The sequence below is a fragment of the Alnus glutinosa genome, chromosome 11 (assembly GCF_958979055.1).
Source record: "Alnus glutinosa chromosome 11, dhAlnGlut1.1, whole genome shotgun sequence".
NCBI classification, from domain to species: Eukaryota; Viridiplantae; Streptophyta; class Magnoliopsida; order Fagales; family Betulaceae; genus Alnus; species Alnus glutinosa.
Window position 1 is genome coordinate 21132930 of NC_084896.1, and position 20737 is coordinate 21153666.

At 36.5% G+C, this 20737-nt stretch overlaps 1 protein-coding gene across 5 annotated transcripts; it reads left to right on the plus strand.

The window, feature by feature from the left end:
* Positions 1-714: 714 nt before the first annotated feature.
* On the plus strand, positions 715-20182 carry LOC133882893 (MADS-box transcription factor 23-like). 5 transcript variants are annotated; one of them, XM_062322125.1, is made up of 9 exons: positions 715-844; positions 1025-1215; positions 14366-14444; positions 15579-15640; positions 18975-19074; positions 19180-19221; positions 19312-19353; positions 19603-19756; positions 19853-20174. In XM_062322125.1, the coding sequence occupies exons 2-8, from the start codon at positions 1034-1036 to the stop codon at positions 19735-19737; spliced, it is 642 nt and encodes a 213-aa protein (XP_062178109.1). In that variant the 5' UTR covers positions 715-844; positions 1025-1033; the 3' UTR covers positions 19738-19756; positions 19853-20174. The 5 variants fall into 5 exon arrangements, with proteins under 5 accessions (XP_062178109.1, XP_062178110.1, XP_062178111.1 ...); XM_062322124.1 differs by having other exon boundaries at positions 761-844; positions 1022-1215; positions 19853-20175; XM_062322126.1 differs by lacking the exons at positions 15579-15640; positions 18975-19074 and having other exon boundaries at positions 760-844; positions 1022-1215; positions 19853-20182.
* The last annotated feature ends 555 nt before the right edge of the window (positions 20183-20737 follow it).

Consider the following 20737-nt stretch of genomic DNA (forward strand, 5'->3'; position numbering starts at 1 on the left):
ATTTTTCAATTAAAAATAAAAAAATAAACTAAAAAATAAATAAAATATAAAAAACTAAAATTTTATTTTTTATTTTTTATTTTTTATTTAAAAAAAAAAAATGAGTGTTTGGGGGATGGCTGTGCTGCCACCTCTGGGGGTGGGTCGCAGGCCACCCCTCTCTCCAAGGTAGCAGCTACTTCCAAACATTCATTTATTTTAAAAATAAAAAATAGTTGTTTTTTAATTTTTATTATTTTTTAATTGAAAAATGACACGTGACAGGAATATTATAGGCATATTTCGACAAAATTAACATTTTTGAAATGTTTTAATAATTTGAGAGGTTAAAATTCAAGCGTTGATACTTTGTGGGGTTGCTTGCAAAATGACTTAGAGTTTAAAGACTAAACTATATATTTTCCTAAATTATACTTAGTAGGTGTTTTTTAAATTATTTATTAAGTTCCTACTTTGAACTTTTTCCTGAAATTCTGGCCTAACTTTCATTAATTCGAGTAATTAATAACGAGTGGTCAGAAAGCAAACTAAAATAAAGAACATTAATGGCCAAAAATAGCCAGTAGCTGTTCATTTCCTACTCGAGCGAGTGGCTTTCGTCATGAACGCCTGTGAGACCACCAAGTGAGCTTGGGAGTTGGGATGAACAGGACCACCGACCGCTTTCTTTTTTTTATTATTTATTTATTTTTTTTTAAAAAAAAAAAAGGTACACAGAACTGCTCCATGTTACCTTAAATAAGATGCTTTCCTTTCGTCCCAGAAAACCATCACTGATAACAGAAAGAGTTTCTCTTCTGGTTCCCACCCTAGCTAGTTCCCCCCTCTAGCATTTCTCAAACAAGTAAGCTCTATATATATAGTCTATCTATATACCCATGCATTAACTGCCATTTTCTACACTTGTACACCTATTTTTGGATTATCTTGTGCTGACATCTTTGTTTAAGCAAATAAGTAAGGTTTTCCACAGTTTTACTATAATTTTTTACGATCGAGTAACATGTGTTTGTGGATCTAGCAGAAAGAGATAATGGGGAGAGGAAAGATTGTCATAAAAAGGATTGACAATTCAACGAGCAGGCAAGTGACTTTCTCCAAGCGAAGAAATGGGTTGCTCAAGAAGGCCCGGGAGCTTTCCATCCTTTGCGAAGCAGAAGTTGGACTTATTGTCTTCTCCAGCTCCGGCAGGCTCTACGATTTTGCCAGCTCTAGGTATACTCTCTATCTCCCTGTCTCTCTCATGCATCCAAAACAATGCATTTTTTACTCGGCTATATTACATGCTTTTCCCGCAGCTTTTAGCTGATTCCGTTGGTGAAATTTATTGTAAATAGGATCTAGGTTACATCCTGTACGGTTTGCAGTACTACTGATATAAAATGATGTTTACTTCTTATGGCTTTCCTACTCAAATGATTCTACACTCTGCAGACTTTTTTTTCTGAAAAAAGAAATGGATCCTGCACTAAACTGAACATGATACTATTTAGAAAGGAACCAACAGTACTCTTTGTTTTGGAAAACGAGCTTAATCCTTCTTCCGTCTATATCGCCGGTTTGTTTATCACCCCCACAGATCGCCTCACTGTTGGCAAATGGCAATGATATATAATGATAGAGGGAGGTTTTCAACAGTACAAACATTACCAAAACCATATATACTACAATATTTGTTTTGTATGACCAATTAATAATTATGAGAATAATTTTTATAAGGCTACTTAGTAAATCTAGTACTGTGCACCCGCCTCTGTCATCTATGTATAATGACAACATTGTCAATTTTTCACCGGCAAGTGATCTAATAGACTCACTTCAAAACCAATTTCTAATATAGCCTCGTGAAAATTAAAGTATCATTGTCTTGATGATGGCTTGAGTCCATACAGAAATTGTTTCAACTTGTAAGCTGTTTTCCCATGTCCTTTTACTTGGAATCCTTATGGTTGGATTAATGGCTAACCAAAGGATAATTCCCCACTCAGGAATAGTGTACGTACTTCCAACTTTTCCAATACAGACATGATTGTCCTTACTAAGGCAAATTTTGTTACGGTCTTGTGTTTGGAAATGTGTTTGGGAACGTGTTTGGGGTCGATGAACGGGTAAGGCGGCTGGATCAATCTTCTTAAGTTTACCTATGGTGAAAATAGATTAGGGTTTTCAAGGGACCCTAGCCTCGATCAACAATTAATTTGAGAAATAATAATATTGGGATATCCTTTATTCATGAGCACAATTCTTATATGTAGAGTACATAACATATTTCCCCATACTTGGACATTATTAGCCAATATCCTTTTATTAATTATGGCCTTATTTAGCCAAGGGAAATCACCCCTTTGTTGGAAGATTACTTCCTTATTCCTCACGTTCTTCTTCCTTGCCAAATTCAGCCACTTGCTTTGGAGAAGACTTCTTGAATCTTACTAGCTCCAACTGGCACCCGATCAGCCCCTTGCATGCTCTTAGATTAGCCTTCCTTCAAGACGTCCAGACCATGTGCCACTTCCTTGGTTGGTCCCTCATGCAACCATAATACTCCCTTCCCCTTCAATTGTTCCTTGTCCTCAAGGTTAAAATCTGGAAATCTTTTACTCAATTCTGCCCGTAATTCCCAAGTTCCATCTGCTGGTGAGTGGCTGTGCCAGTGGATTAATACCTCGTCACTCTTTGGACTGGACCTACGCTCCAATACAGCTTGGGGGTTGAGGACGTTGGCTTCGTCTACTAAAGTGGGCAGCTCCTCTTGAATGGGAACTCTATTACGAATCCACTTCTTTAAAACCGAAACGTGAAGGACATTATGGAGTTTAGTCTTTGGTGGTAAAGCCAATCTATATGCCACAAGTCCTACCTTCTCTGTCGCACGGTAAGGGCCAAAAAACTTTGTAGATAATTTTTTATTAACCCTCCTGTGTAAGGACTGCTGCATGTACTCTTGAAGATGCAAGAAAACCAAATCTCCAACTTCAAAGTGTCTTTCTTGATGCCTTGAGTCATACATTTGCTTCATTCTATTCTGGGCCCCCATAAGCTGGTATCGCACCTCTCGAAGAATGGCGTCTCTCGCTAGCAACATCTCTTCTACAGCGGCATTTTTTTGTTGTATCAGGGACATATGAAAGTAGCGTAGGAGAGGCTCAACCATACATTATCTCAAATGGCGTCTTTTTGGCGGCTGAGTGAAACCCGATGTTGTAGTAGTACTCCACCGAAGGAAGCCATTTAACCCACTGCTTTGGTTAGAGCTAGTAAAACACCTTAGATACATCTCAACGGTGCGATTGACAACCTCAGTTTGTTCATCCGTCTGTGGGTGATAGGCTGAACTGAATCTAAATTTAATTCCATTTAGATGAAATAATTCCTTCCAAAAATGGCTAGTAAAGGTGGGATCCCGATCGCAAACAATGGATGTCAGTAAACCATGCAATTTAAAAATTTCAGCGAAAAATACCTGAGCCACTTGGGGGGCCGTAAATGGGTGTACAAGAGTAATGAAGTGCCCGTACTTGGAGAAACGGTCCACTACAACCATAATTGTGGTTTGCCAAAGGAGCAGGGCAAGCCATCAATGAAGTCCATGGAAATGTCAGAACAAACTTGAGAAGGAATGGGCAATGGTAGTAAAAGGCCCTCTGGTCTTGTGTTGTCTGTCTTATGTCTTTGGCAAACCTCACATTACTTGATGTAATCCTTTAGCTGCTATCGCATTCCTGCCCAAAAGAAAACTGACCCGATACGTTGCAACCCCTTCTGGTAACCTTCATGGGTATTTTTGTGAAACTCTTCAATGATGGTTTGGGTCAATTGAGAATTGGGCTTGAGGTAGATTCTGTTCTTGTAGAAGAAAAATCCTTCTTTGTAACTCCATGGCCCCACTGTGTCACCTCTTGATATGCTAGAAATTAAATCTAGCAGCTCATGGTCTCCTATAATTTCTTCTTGAATGAGAACAACCCAACGTGGTAGTGGTTGAGAAAAGGCAACAAGGGATCCCTCTATGCGTCGTGACAGTCCATCAGCTACGGAATTTCCTAGCCCCTTCTTATACTCAATTGCAAAGTCATCACCCACCAACTTAATTAGCCACTTTTGTTGTGCCTCCGTCACAATGGTTTGATCCCATAAATATTTAAGGCTACGGTGGTCAATCCTTACCACAAACCGCTGCCCCAACAAATAAGGTCGCCATTTTTTTATCGCTGTTACAAGGGCGAGCATCTCCTTTTCGTAGGTGGATAGTTGTAAATTGCGGCCATGCAACGCTTGGCTAAAAAATGCAATCGGCCTCTTTTCTTGCATGAGTACTGCACCAACACCCATTCTAGATGCATCGCATTCGATGACAAAGGTCTTTGAGAAATCTAGTAAAACCAAAACCGAAGCTTATGTCATGGCCAGTTGGAGTTGTTGAAAAGCCTTGTCTGCATCCCCGTCCCATTTAAAGGCGTCCTTCTTTAAAAGTTGGGTCAATGGCCAGGCAATGCTCCTGTAATGTTGAATGAACTTCCGATAAGGCCAAGGAACCCCCTTAGCATCTTGAGTGTATTGGGCTTGGGCCAATTTAGCATGGCAGTAATTTTTTTCGAAGTCCATGAAAACCCCCTCTTGGTCGATGATATGTCCCAAATAGCTGATTTGTTCCCCATGTTTGGCTATAAATTAAAATATCATCGAAAAAAAAACAAGAACTAACTTACGGATTAAATCCTGGAAGATTCCGTTCATCAAGGATTGGAATGTGGATGGGGCTTTTGTAAGTCCGAACGGCATCACTAAAATTCGTAATGGCCATGGTGAGTTCAAAAAGCTGTCTTTTCTACATCTTTGGAGTGCATCCGAATTTGGTGATGCCTGGAGCGAATGTCGAGTTTGGAGAAAAATTGAGCCCAATGTAATTCATCTAGTAGTTCGTCTATCACCGGGATAGGAAATTTGTCCTTGACGATGATACGGTTAAGTGCTCTATAATCGACACAAAGCCGCCATGACCCATCTTTCTTTTTGACAAGGAGGACCGGGGAAGAGTAGGGCTAGTACTTGTTCGTATGACCCCATTTTGCATGAGGCCCAGCACAATCTTCTCAATTGCATTTTTCATGTAGTGGGGGTAACGATAAGGACGAACATTGACTGGACCCGTTCCTTCCAGCAAGGGAATTTGGTGGTCATGTTGACGTGGTAGGGGTAGGCCTTGGGGTTCTTCAAACAACCATTTGAATTGTTGGAGCAGCTAGTCCACGCATGGGTCTTGCACCTCTTCTAGTTGCTGAGTCACGCCGAACTCTAGTGTGAAGATGTACAGGAGGATACCAACTTGTTTTGTGGTGAAGTTGCTCCCGTTAATGACACCTGCTTCCCCTTCCATTGAAAACTCATCACTAGTTTAGAGAAATTCCATAGTATGGGACCAAGGGTCCTCAACCATTGGGCACCCAAAACTAAATCATACCCCCTCAACGGTAATAAAAAAATTTCAAGAGTAAAGGAAGTTCGTTGCAACCAAACCTGCACACTGCGGCACTTTTCTTGGCTTACCAATTTCTCCCCATTAGCAACCAATACTTCAAACTTGAAGTCCTTGTCTGGTGTGAGTCCCAATTTCTGGGCTAGCTCTATGCTAAGGAAATTGTGTGTACTTCCGGTGTCTACCAGCATGGTAATTTGAATTTCATTGATGGATCCTTTCACCTTCATAGTTTGAAGGGCTTGCACTCTAGAGATAGCGTGGATTGAGATTTCTGAGACTTCTTGTTCTTCTTCATAATTATTTTATGCCACATCCTCCCTTCTACTAACCATTTCTTCCTCTTAAACACCCTCAATTAAGAAGAGTTTCTTGCAACAATGGCCAGGGGAGAACTTCTCGTCACAGTTTAAACATAGCCCCCCAATCTCTTATTTCCTTAAGCTCCGTTGGATTGAGTCGTTTCACCATGGGAGAACGACCATGTGACAGATTTGAGGATGGCATGGGTGGGAAATGGGAGGATCTGATCTTGCTTCAAATAGCCTAGCCAGTCCCATTGCTTCAGTTAAGGTACTGAGACGTGATGCTTGAACCTCAGCACGAATGTTTTCCTTCAAGCCACTCACAAATCCACCAATTTGTTGATTGGCAAATAACCTCCCAACCCTACTCATAAGCCTCTCATATTGGGCTATACTCTCTTACTGTTCTAGTCTATCTCAACTTGGTCAAATCTCCATAAAAATCATCAAACTGAGTTGGGCCATAACAAACATGCAAGCTATTTTTCATCAGTTCCCCATGTTGGCTCATCTTCACTTTCTTTGAAAAGTTGGTACCACAATTGAGCCTCTCCCTCCAAGTGGTAAGCTGCCAATTGTAACTTGTCATCCTCTTGGGTTCCTTGAAAATCAGAGAATTGTTCCGATCTACACACCCAACTTGTGGGGTCCTCAAAGCCATCAAATTTTGGGAAATCAAGCTTCCCGAGTTTGGGTGTCACCAACCCATTCTCTAATCTGCACGAACCATTCTCCCCCCCTTCGTTCTTGATGATCCTTCTCCTTAGTCATGCTTGGATTGTTGGTTTTGGAATTGATTCCACATCGCTGCCATTATCTCTTCCATACATTTGACAAGTCGTTTCTCCATTGAATTCAAGGAACTTAACTCCTTTTCCATACGTTCAAGCCCTTTGGACTGCCATATCAAAACGTGGCTCTGATACCAAATTGTTACGGTCTTGTGTTTAGGAGTGTGTTTGGGAACGTGTTTGGGGTCGTTGAACGGGTAAGGCGGCTGGATCAATCTTCCTAAGTTTACCTATGGTGAAAATAGATTAGGGTTTTTGAGGAACCCCAGCCTCCCAATCAATAATTAAGTTGAGAAATAATAATCTTGGCATATCCTTTATTCATGAGCACAATTCTTATATATAGAGTACATAGCATATTTCCCCATACTTGGAAAACACGCCCATATTATTACCCAAGATCCTTTTATTAATTATTGCCTTATTTAGCCAAGGGAAATCACCCATTTATTGGAAGATTACTTCCTTATTCCTCACGTTCTTCTTCCTTGCCAAATTCAACCACTTGCCTTGGAGAAGACTTCTTGAATCTTCCTAGCTCCAACTAGCACTTGATCAGCCCCTTGCATGCTCTTAGCTTGGCCTTCCTTCAACACATCCAACCATGTGCCACTTCCTTGGTTGGTCCCTCATGCAACCATAACAAATTTCACCAGGTTGCTAAGTAAACCTGGTGTGTCAATGAAGTCTACTCCACGTTGCTGAGTAAACCCTTTTGCTACCAACCTAGCTTTGTATATATGTTTTAAGGCTTTTGTCTGCTTTGACTTTCTTTTTGATAACCCAATTATATCCAATGGCTTTTCTTTGACTTGACAAGTCTGTGAGTTCTCAAACATCTATTTTCTTAATCAATTCATGTTCTTCATTCATGGATTCTAGCCATTGCTCAACACCATTACTACTCATAAGCTTCTTTGACGTTCACTAGAACATCTTAAAGATTTATTTCGTCTACACTTTGATCTTTGTGCAAAGTCGATGGTCGCCTTTTCCTTTTACTCCCACTTTTCTAAGCATTTGAATTCGAGTTCATTTGTTCATTAGACTTCCTCTTATTCCCATTGTCTTGGATATTTCTCTCTTATTATTCTTATGATGAAGTATCTACCAGTACTTGACATTAAGTATTTGGATCCTCTCCAATTCAAATGAACTAGAGAGTATCCAGTTCTTGTAAAAGTAAGGGCACAATTGTCCAACAAAATGTGAAAGGACAATTATGCCCTTACTTTTACAAGGACTGGATACTCTCCAATTCATTTGAATTGGAGAGGATCCATTTCAGGATCATCATCTCACAATAGTTTGATCTACATCACAGGAGTAACTTATTTGGTGTCTTCAAGAAAAGATAGTGTGCTTGCTGTCCATCAATTCCTTTATCACAATGGTAGAATCGATATCCGCTACCATTCTCTAACACCTTTACTGATACATCTCTCTTATTAGGACTAACACTAAATTCCTATGGATACTAAACACATACAAGACAATATTTAGCACAATAACTGGCCCATTGGCTGAAAACTTACACTACCTTCGCCCAATACATCACTATATGTATTATTTCTCATGTAGACTTCGTGCTCTCTGACTGCCTTCTCTTACAACTCTACAAATAGTTCTCGACTTCTAGCAATGTGTCTTGTTGCTGCTGAGTGTATCAGCCAAAAACCTATTGTTGATTCTGCCATCATTACTTAAGTAACAATCATTGAAATCTCCTTTTTACCTTTCGGGTCATTATTCCTTGTACAATTCACTTTGAAATGCTTTCTATTTCTGAACTTCAAGCATGCTCCTCCAATTTTCTTCCCACTTTCCAATTTCCTCTACAACATTTTCTTGAACATCTTAGGCTTGTTCTTGATTGGCAGTAGTTGTAAAGTCTGGGCCATCATTATATTACCAAATGTTCCTTCTCTCTTCTTCTAATACAAGAAATTTTGGAAGTGATGATATGGAAATTTCTTTCTCACTGGATGTTAAGGATGTTGCCACATGTTTGCATGACAAATGAAGGTTTTTGAGTGGTGTTGTGACTTGCATTTTGTCTTATATTGGGTGACCAGCCTTTGTAAGTTCCTTGGCAATAAGGCAATAAGTTTCATCTAGTTTACATGGTCTCCCACCTACTCGTTCTCACCCATGCAGGTGTTGTTCTATTTATCTAATAACAGTTGTATGTGTGTGTCAGGCTTCGGATCATACTTCTTTTTCAAAGCTTCCATCATTCTCTTTGATGTCTCATATCCCTCAAAGAGATGAATGAGACTGTCTTTCATGCAATGGAGAAAGGTGGCATTTGCCATTAGATTATCTTATTCCCATTTTTCATGTTTCCTAATGGATTCGTCGTTGTTCGTATCTATCACTTCTGGTTTGGATGTGCGAAATTTGTACATTTATTTTCATGTGTCAGTAAATATGATATGTGACATTTCCACATTCTAAAATTAATTCCATTGAGTCTCTCTATTTTTGAAGCGTCAATAACACCTTCGATAGCCATTTAAAATGTGTAGAAACAACATTACAAAGAAATAAATTGATATATATATATATATATATATATATATATATATATATATATATATATATATATATATATATATATATATGCATTTTGCAAAAATAAAATAAAAATGTGGTTACAATACACAGACTAAAAAAAAATTTAAAATATATATATATATATATATATATGTACTTACATTCACTTACAATATTTTGATGGAATATCTCTTTAGCCCAATAACTATTCAAATATGCCCTGTAATACTTCAAATTTGGATTTAGAAAACGAACCCGTTCACCTATCCTAGGAAAAGAGTAACGATAGATGCCTAAAGGCCACATGTCCCTTAGGCTCTGCTTCACGGTCCTTACAATCCTTAAACAATATGGATCCCTCAAGCATTTGCTGATAGAGATTTGAGATTGCGCAATAGTGAAGGAAACCTCCTTGTGGTGGCATGGAATTAGCCAAAATGGTGCAAAATTGGTGGAGCAATGATTTCCACGGGCTTGGTTAGATGATTACCATCTTTCCTAAACTAACTTTTTGATGGATGTAACACTAAAAATACTAGTCTGAAAATATTGTAGTGATGATCCCCTTTAAGTGAGCTTTGGCACAGTTTTTGAACAACTGAAATTGAAGTTGAAATATGTATGTACACTCAAAAACATTAAAATATGCCTGAACTGACTAGTTTAGGCGGTTCAGGAGGTTTGGTTCCTACCGGTTCAGACCGAATGGCATGACTAGAGCACGCGGGTAAAGTCTTGCATGCCGGATGGCGCAGGTTGACTCGCAGATCAATGACTAGGCTGGTGCTCGGGCTTCAACTTGGGCCTGAACCATGGTCTTGAGGTTGGCCAATCCAAGAAAGTTGAAACAAACTGGGCTTGGGCAAATGGGCTGAAATGGCGCTATTTTGGGCTTGAGTGGTTGGGCTCAAAATAACGTTGTGTGTGTTTATGAGCAACTTGAGGTGTGTGTAGAATGGTTCCATTTAGATCCTTGATCAAAATGTGTTGTTTTGCGCATTGAGGGGTGGGAAATTGAAGGGCAAAACGACTTCATCCAACTTAAGTGGAACACCATCATTTTGCATGCGGAGTGGCCTGACAGTTTTGTGACCGTTGGTCAAAATGATGTTTTTAAAAACAAGAGGGTCTCCGTCTTGGATACGATTGTTCACTCGAGCGGAAGAACTAGTCGCTCGACCAAAATCTCGGGGGTCTAAAACTCTCATACTTTTACCTCTTTTAAGTGGTTCTTTTAGCACTGTTCTTATTGGAGATGATTACCCAACACTTTCAAAGCCTGATGGAGGGTCTTATCTTCTTCTTTTTTTGTTCGCAGAAGAAGTCTTGAAGTAAAACTTTTCTTGTTTTAACAAGGGATAACATAGAAACTTCTTCAAATAGTTTTCTTCAATCTATTACTGCATTCGCAAGTTTGCAATGTTCCATGTTTATTAAAGGCCTTCCATTGTAATCTGTAATTGTTTTTACTTGGTTTTACGATAGATTGATGAAGATTATAAAGCAATAGTGGAGGCGAGACCAAGAATTTGGGTATTGATGGTTGATGGGTCTTGATTCCTTCTAATAATTTCTCTTTGATAGTGGTTGTAGGACCTTGGATAAATTCTACAAAGAATGGATACTCTAGTTAGGATGAAAATTCTGGAGGAAATTATTCCGAGAATGATAAGAGGATTGAATGAACTAACATTTGCCCTCATTGCTTATTTACAGGCTTTCATGCACCCTTTCATGAAGAGTTGCAACCCTGTGGAGAGTTATCTCTTTTTGGAAAGGTTGTACCTCCTCAAGCTAATCATAACCACTATGGAAATTATCACTATCCATTGTAATGCCTTCAGAGTTTATTAAAGGTAATGAACTCATAGAGTATCATCGTAACATCCCCGAGCTTATTTAATTAATAAATAACCCAAAGGTTAGCCTAACTAAATCATCAATCGTCAATCTCCTAGGCAAGCCCTGCTACACCTTCCTCTAAGAAAGTGTAATTTCACAACGCAGTGAGTAGTCTTACGTGAACATTGTCAATATGGAGTATACTCAATCTTTACAAAATAAATGAAAAACTACACGCAACATCATGGAATATGATTTTTGATAGGTACATAAGGCAAAAAAAATCATGCGGATCCATTATAATAATAACATATAATATCACATATATTTCAAGCCATAAATATCCTCGTTATAGCCTATGTGGGTCCCGTGGGACGTTAGGTACAATACTGGTGCCCAATGAGGTACAATAGCCAACCACCACTAGTTGTTTGACTCGGTCCGACCACGGGTGATCCACACAACTAATGATGTCGCAGAGTATGACTGTCATCCGTGGATAGTTGTCTCAGTTACAGTAGCCCTTGAATTCAAGGTAATTAACATTCTAAATTAACCAAAGGCCATGAGATCAAACCTATATAAATAGTATGCACATACTCCAGATTCTTCACCCATTTTTCCTATGGTAGCCATGCCATACAAAATTTTCATTTATTAACAAAAAATTACGAATCACACGGTCATCAATTTTACAGATATGTTCATTTTTACACAAAATGTAGAGTTCAAAACATCAATGGCAAAGCATTTCAAGACTATATAAAATATGCAAGTTTGATAATAAAATAAACGTGCTTGAAAATGTCGGTGTCCGTAATGCTTCGGTCCCCTTCTCTGTGAAACATACTATCATTAATAGGGTCTACTAGGCTAAGATCCTAACCCTAATCCTTAAAAACCCTATTTTAGCAATCTGAATTGAGGCTAATCGATCGCCTTTGAAGGGTTTAACGATCACTATGGATTAATAAATCGTTGCCCGATCAATCAGTACGGTTCAATCAGCACAATACACGACAACTTATCGATCAGTGTCGAATTGTAATCGATCAATTACACTTTTTAGCTCCGATGAGTCCTTTAGAGGCCTTAAGACTCAAAAAAATGTCCCATTTTTCACTCCAGCACTATGTAACACTTAAAGTCCAATACTTTTTGCATTGAAAACATAAATTTTCCAAATTTACACACTCACCATTAGTGTCTCTCTAAAAGCTTTGTTGGACAGTCCATATCTACTCCTCATTGAGCATAAAGCTCATCTTTAAACTCCTTTAATCCGTTTAAAACAATAACCATCATAAAAGTAGGGTTTTCTCAAAAAAAAAAAAAAAAACACTTAGACTTTACCTTGATTCCCATGCTTAGAACACCAAAACAAACCCAACATAAACACATATACACAACAACAACACTATGAGAAAGACAGAAACCAACACGAAAAGACAAGCTCAGATAATTATTTTTACCTCGTGGGGCTTTGATCTCCCACAACAAAATAATGATTCTCTCTCTCTCTCTCTCTCTCTCTAGGCCCTAGCTAACCAAATGGTCGCTAAGATTGTGATAAGGGGCCTCAAATAAGCTCATTATCGACTCTGTAAGTCTTGACACCGATCGATCACTCCAGGGTTTTGGCACCACATTGATCGATCACTAGGGTTGATCTATCAACCTCTGACACTAATTGACCACCCAAGGCCTAAAATTGCCCAAGTTTCATTTTGAGCCCATTTTTCGTAATTTTCACTTCAAACCTTGTTCCTTGTTAATCCCTGAGCCCTACTTAACGATTTTTTAACCCTAGTTTAGATCGGGGTATTATATCCATGGAGTTTATAGGGTGCAAGGGCATCCACCATTGTTAGGGTTTGATTATCCTATTATACTATGATCACTAAAAGCCAAAGGGGTTCAACACAAACAAGCGCCTAGAAGAATTAGGTAAACATAGACAAGTAAAACTAAAAGATTACATCAGAAAAACTCTAGGACCCAACTAGAAAATGATTAACGGGAAAATCTTGATTACCCTCGAAAAGTTAAATTTGAATCGAACTCAAAACAAAATCGTGAAGAAGAATGGTTTTAATCTATAAAAACACAAATGAGGTAGTGACTGTCAGCGAGGAGTAAAGAGGAAGGTCAAACTTCTATAAGAATAATTCAATTTACTAAATAGTTCAACCTAATCAATTACAACCATGCATAACAGCACTAAAGCAGATGTATTAGATATCATTACAGTAATCTTCACTCACGCATGGTTAGAAGTTCTCATTCAGCGTTATGATTGAGGAAGTCATCATTCGATTCATTCCTATCAAGCTAAAGTAACATATTTGGAACGTGACCCACTTTTTTTGTGAATTTTATAGGACAATTTTTGAACTTTGCGTGAAAAGTGTACAACACCTTTCTTCTTCTTCTTTTTCTAGATGAATGAATAAATCTTTACTAACAAAACTCAGCAAGTACAAACACTCCATTTAGGCAAAACACCATCTGGAACAAATCTGCGGATCACCTCACAACACCTAAGCTGTACAATCAAACTTTACAAGCCATAAACAACGAACTCCAAGATCAATCCCCCAATTCAAACATAATTGTTCATTCACTCCATCACTAATTTCCCATTTTATCTTCATCAAAACACGTTCTTCTAATATGAGAGGATTAGCATGATTGATATCATTTTCGAGCATGATTAGCATACTATAACTAACAACATCCCTCAAACACCTTTCTCTTACGAGATGGGGAAAGGAAAGAGTTCAATGGAGTTTGATTTTAACGTCAGTAATGCTGCAATAGAACTTGATTTGAGAATGAAAGAAACCTGAGAAGAAAACAAAAACCAATATATATATATATATATATATATATATATATATATATATATATATGTTGTTATATATTGTGTTTTTGCATTAAATATTGCAAGTGATTTACTATACCTTTCGACCTTTCGACCTTCAAATAAGAAATTAAGGACAAAATTGAAAGCCTACTATGCAAGCAAGTAAAAAGCATTCACTGTTTTCTAAAAAGTCTTGCTTTTGATAAGTATACTACCTTTATAAGACAAGATGTATTATTTAAAATAAAAGGAGTATGAAATTAAGGCCTTTGTTCAGCTAATAGGTGTTCAAAAACCATAATGGTCCTTTTTTCGGTGTTTCAGAATTAATTTAAAATAAAAGTTATTTTGATGCTTGATTACAATTACGTTTCTCTCTTTTTTTATTAATTTCCTTTTCCTATTTTACATTTGTATGATTTCGGCTGCTAATGTTTTCTTTAAATTACTGAATGCTATTTATATTAATCAGCAAAGAGATTCTCCTGTGCTAAGTTAATTGTGATGTTATGACTACGTGTTTTATCAGCATGAAATCTGTTATTGAACGATACAAGCAGCTAAAAGAAGAACATCATCAGCTACTGACTCCGGATTCAGAAGTCAAGGTAAACATTCAAGAACCACTCCAAATATCTCCCTAAGTTGTCCTGCATCAATATGGAATTAGAGGTGTAATTAGTCACAAGGTCCCAAGAGGGGAGATAATAGAATTTTAAACACTTAGGAGAAATTTAACCATAAAACATTTTGAGCAGTAGCCAATGGAAAAATAGGAAAGACATTTAATAACTGTATGAATGATCCAGGTTAGAGGTGAAATTTAAAAACTGTCATAACGGTTCAAGGTCTGTTTGAATGGTGACAGTCTGCATGTGAATCAAATGGAGCCAACTCTATACAGGTGCTAGAAAGGGCCTATACTTCATGCTACAATCATTCTTCGCAACCCCTCAATTTGCATTATGAAACCCAAAGCAAGAGCCGTTTATTTTTCAAAGCTATAAAAACACTGAATTTGTTGTAAAGGAATTTCTGCTTGATTTTGAATGAGAATAAGATCAAAGCATGACTTTGTTGCTACTGTATTTCACAACAACAAATTTTTTGATAGACAACACTTACAAAAGTTTTAAGAAGAAACTGAATGAAGTTGCTAAAGTATTTGAATAGAGCATTTTAATGAGAAACTTGCGTAATCGTTGACCTCTTACCAAATGATTCTGAGTAGCTTTATCGATTTCAGAAGTGAATTGTGCAAAGGCTTCTATTTCTGCGAATTATGCCAATTCCAATTTTTATTTGCCACCTACTTGTTTCATGGCTTTAATTTGAGCTGCAGATCAGGAAGGGAAAATATAACCTATAATTTCAAGTATTTAACTACTAACATAAAACCTTATGGCCAAAACACTGAACAATATTCAAAAAGTACATCATATTTGGAGTAATACCTTCTAGACAAGGAGCATAATAATCATCTATGAAAGCATAATAAGAAAAAAAAAAATTAGAAATAACTTAAAATCTGTTTGTATATATGTCACTATATATATTCATTGTTGTACAACGGTTCAAACAACACATCCATCCAAATTGAATTTAGAATATTTTATTTCACAAATTAACTTGATGAGCTATCTAATTGAATTTAGTCTTGTTAGTCCTCTCTATCTTATATTATAGTGCATCGCTCTAACCTTTTCTTTTTCTTTTTCTTTTTTATCCTTTATAATTGCTAGTTATGGCAAAGAGAGGTAGAAAGCTTAAGGCAACAATTGCAGTATGTGCAAGAATTAAATAGGTAGAATCATTTGATATTCAATACTAAATTTTAAATTATATATATTTATATAGGCCTGAAATTGGATTTTCAAGAATTCCTTACTTAAGGCCAATGATTCTACCATGTTGTTTATTAGTCAGGTAATCAAGTTTATCATTTTGACATCCAACCATGATGACTATGGCTCATTCAATTCAACCCCTAGAAAGCCTCATGAGTCATGACTTCAACTACACAAGACAGATGCACTAAACCTTCTGATACATTGTGTTCTATCTAAGACTATATCTGAAAAGAAGTAGACTATCATCTCTTGTCCTTTAAAATTTCAACCCACATTCGCTTTGGCCTTCCTCTAGAACTCATAGTTCGTCCCTTTTAAAGACAACCCCCACCCCACACCACCCCACACCACCCCCCCCCCCCCCCTGAAAAAAGAAAAAGTAAAGAAGAAAGTAAAATAAAGCTTAGTGATATAGATATACATTTAATATATATGGACAATAACATAGATATTAATGAACTGCCTGTATTTGTGGGCATGCTTTATGTAAGTACCTACAAACTTTTTCTCCTACATAAAACAAGGACAAATACTTGAAATACTCAATCCTCAAAAATTGACAAGCTAAAAGTCTACATCTAGTCCTAGAAAAATCTTTGACAAAGGCCTTCAAGCACATGAGTGCATTGATTTGGAGATTTAACATGAATATTCATTTGTGTGAAATTGAAACTTGGTCAATTAAATTTCCACTTGAATCAACCAACATGAGATTGCGGGCTTTCATGAAAAAATATTCATTACCTTTATCCCAAAGTTGTCACAAGCTTTGGATATTACTCTTTAACTTCGACTCATAATAGACATTTTGAATGATTCGTTGCTCTCCATTCTTCAAGCAAATTAAAATTTCACATTTCCCTTTAATTGAAATCATGGATGAATCTCTAAATGGGACATAGCCATTGACCTCCTGATCATCTATTTCCACAAAATTATCTTTGTCTTCACACATGATCACTCGTACAATTGTCAAGATATATACCACGAGCGTTTATCTTCCTTTTCTTTTTCTTTGATAGCTATCAACAAATCGGGTTCCATTTTCACTTCCTTATCTTCAACAAGATTGGCTTTCTTTTCATGGTCTTGAAATATACTTCAAAATTCAAAAGAATAACTTGAAATTCCCCCAGTGACCCGAAACAATACATAGAGTGGTGAATAGGCTTTTTTAGCAATCACATCCAATAAAAATATTGCAACCACACACGTTCTAAAGGGATCCTACAAGTTCCTCTACTTTCATGATATCCAAGTCTTTGCTTTCTTCAATTGCAATGACTTTAGGTCTAAACATCTCAGGCAAAAATGTCATGACTTTCCTGACAATTCTATTTTCATGAATCTTTTTCCTAGGTTGAAACAAGAGTTCAGAATGTCATTCAATTGAGCATAAAACTCATCTAATATTTCATCATCTTGCATCCTAATCTCTTCAAACTTAGAGGTCAACGTGTGAATTTTGGAGTTTTTCACAATCTTAATTGGTACCCTCATGTGTTACCTCTACAATATCTCATGCATCTTTAGCCATTTTACACAGACATTCTTTTAAATTCATATCATGAAACAACCATAAAGATGGCATATAATCTCTTATTGTTCCAACTACTGCCATTAAGTTCTTCCTTAGACCACGAGTCAATTTCGGTAGCAAGTTGAGTCCAACCATTCTCAATAGAAGTTCAGACTTGTTCATCTAAGGATTTAAGGAACGCACTCATGCAAACCTTCCAATAAGTATAGTTATTTCCATTAAAATAAGGGAGACATTTAGAGATTGTGATTGAGCCATGACAATGTGATCAAAGATATGATCACAATCAAGAAATTAATCCAAACAAGTGAACTAATGCTCTCATACCAATTGAAATTCGCCCAACAACCCCAAACAATACCTAAGGGGGTGAATAGGTGTTTTCCAACAATAACAACCAATAAAAATATTGCAACCATACACACGCACACCAGATTTTTTTTAAAAAAAAAAGAGTAAAGATATCAAATACAATAATTTTGGTGACAAAGTGCAAACCTTTTAATTAACTCTTTAAAAGTAAAATCATTCTGGGGGTAGCCAAACCCCAAAAATTTATTCATTATAGAAGATTAAAAAATTACAATCAATTACACTTACAAAACCTTTGAAGTAAACCTAAATTGTAGCCAATAAATGACATGTTTGCTTTCTACTGCAATAGTTCTAGAACTCTAGCTAATCTTCTATAAAGGTTCCTCTACAACCCATAATTTTTGTTGCAAAAGGTTTGATTTGTGTTTTTTAACAAAGTCTATGACATATTTAAGAATGAAGGCACAAGGATACTAAAGTTTTCTCCAAGAACTCAAAATAATAGCCTCAAGGTCTTATGAAAATCGTGGATAAGGATGCTTATATAGACCTAAAAAAACAAGGACTTTAGGTGCAAGTTAGTTTCCAAAGAAACGTAGTCTAAAGCATTGACGTTTGAACGGGTTAGTCCCACGTTCGAACGCGTGCTAGGGTTTCACAATCTTCTCACCAACCACATTCGAACGTTCTTTGACCATTGTTGCGACAGAACATCTCTGTGGCTCTTGTGAAACACTTAATTTCAAATATCATATGAATGCCTTTGCAACCGAGGCTCTCAAGGGTATCTTGTAAAGCTCAGTTATTCATCTTCGTTCGAACCATATTCGATTGCCCTTGGGACCGAGCCCCTCGGGAGCTCAGATCCTGAGATGCACTAAAACAGCATTTGAACTCCTTTCGACTAGGTTTTAGCCCAGCAGCTTTTGATCTTTAGTTTTGAACAAGATTTGGAATCCAACTTGACAACTCAAGCTAGACTTACAAACAAACTAGTTTTGACACTGAATTTACCAATATATATAAAACCTAACACAACTCAATCTATTTCTTGGCTTACTACAAGTGAATAGTTTACAAGGGTATTTATAGGCAAGAGTAGATACATCTAGCATTTACACAATTAATTGGGACATGAATCTCTCCCTAACAGTCATACATAAACTTCATTAATTACATACATGAATAATACTAAATGCATTTCTAGAAAGATGTATTCAATGTATCTAAATATCATGCTTATTCTCCAACATTGCTAGTTCTATGACTGCCAAAATAATTATTGTTACACAACAAGGCACATTTAATGTAATGCATGATGGAGGATGCATAATGATGCCAACTATGATATTCCAATATTATCTATCTAATATAATTTCAAGGGAACATATCAAACCTTCTAACTTACCACAAATCTAATGTGATATATGTAGACAACTAATGGGCCAAGAACTTTCTGGTTTGAGTATCAAAGATCTACAAAATTTGGAAAACACACTGGAAATGAGTTTGAAGGGTATCCGTATGAGAAAGGTCTAAACTCCTTATACCTAGTCAAAAGTATATCCAATTATACTCGAGATCCCACCTATCTGTAGAGCATGCACGAATCTTTACATTTCTATTTTTCTCTTGCAGGAACAAATTTTCACTGAAGAAATAAAAGAATTAAACCGGAAGGTTTAACTAGAGGATTGGTTCAATTTCTGCAAATTTTCATTTGGGGATAATTCCATATTCAAAACATGACTTTAATGAATTTAATTGCAGGGAAACCTTGTCCATCAAGAAAACCTTGAACTGCATAAGAAGGTAGACCTCTTACACAAGGAAAATGCACATTTGCAAAAGAATGTATTTGAAAGAAACTTGTGTATACGTTAAGAAATATATATATATATATATATATATATATATCATTAATTGTAAACTCTTTCCTTTTTTTTCTTTTATCTTCATATAAGAACTTAAGCAGCCATATTTTCATGGTAATCATATTGCAACTAGAGAAAGATAGAGGTTTTCCTGTAACTAAGCCTTAACAGTAACTTTGGCTCTCAGGTTTGCGAAGAAAGAGAAGTAAATGAAGCAAACAAACGTTCAAATTCTTTACACACAATCAGCAATGGATATGACATTCATAGAGCCATCCATCTCCAGATAAGCCTACATCAGCCTCAAAACAATGAAGCATAGGCAAAACAATGAAATTGGGGTATCTTTTTCAAACTGTTGACATACTATTAATTATAAAACTTTATTGAGTATTTATTCACCCTATTAATATCTTGACCATCAACCTTTGTAACAGATTACAATTGTAGCAATGAAGCTAGTCGACAACTGTGGATAGCTAACAATCATTATCCCATCAAAAACTTGTCATAGTGAAAAATTAAGCTTATCCTAGTTAGATCTCAAATTTCAGCCACTGATACATTTAGCTAAATGGCCATTGGCTTTGGTATGAAATGTGCTATGAGGAAAGCTTAATAATTTCTCTAAGATGATCATTTCTATGTAAATCTAAACAGTAAAGCATTACATGTGCCAACTATTATATTAGCTATCTTGTACTATTGTGATCACCCACATGACTAATGTTAGTATTCATGGTATTTATATTTGTTTCATGGAAATTAATCAGTATCTCTAACAAGAAAATCTTTAGATTGTGCAAAACTTTTTGCCATAGCAGCAAAATTTTGAATCTTTTTATGAAAAGTTCAAAAAGTAAAGAAAAAGTTCAAAAGAGAAGTAAACAACAAAGAAAAACAAAATAAAGACAATATTAAGAGAATGAAAAATAGTTACATTTCCAAAAAAAAAATAAAAAATTAAAGATACAGATCCTACTTAATTTGTAAAGTTGTAAACTGATTAATGTGGTAATAGAGTTGTGTAAGCACACAAGCATGCTGGGATTGTCATTCAAATTTAGAGAATCCAAACACCAATAACTTTATTGTGTCGAAACCTTGTTACTTTTACTTTCTCTTTTCGATCCACAAGACTATTGGTCTAAAAATGCAAGAGCTTAATGAAGTAAAAAAAAATAAACGCCTTTTGAGCAATCTCTTTTTAATTATATAAATGCAGAGGGGGCTTGATTCTCGTTATACGCGATGTGGCGAAAAAGACTGATTCAACAAGATATGCCTTGCCTGCATTAAGATTTAAAACTTGTCGTCTACTT

Bases quoted from the DNA above. Each gene is read 5' to 3' on its own strand.
- LOC133882893 (XM_062322125.1), top strand. From the start codon at position 1,034: ATGGGGAGAGGAAAGATTGTCATAAAAAGGATTGACAATTCAACGAGC. The intron at 1,216-14,365 runs GTATACTCTCTA...GTGTTTTATCAG, and splicing joins TACGATTTTGCCAGCTCTAG to CATGAAATCTGTTATTGAAC. The intron at 14,445-15,578 runs GTAAACATTCAA...TATAATTGCTAG, and splicing joins CTCCGGATTCAGAAGTCAAG to TTATGGCAAAGAGAGGTAGA.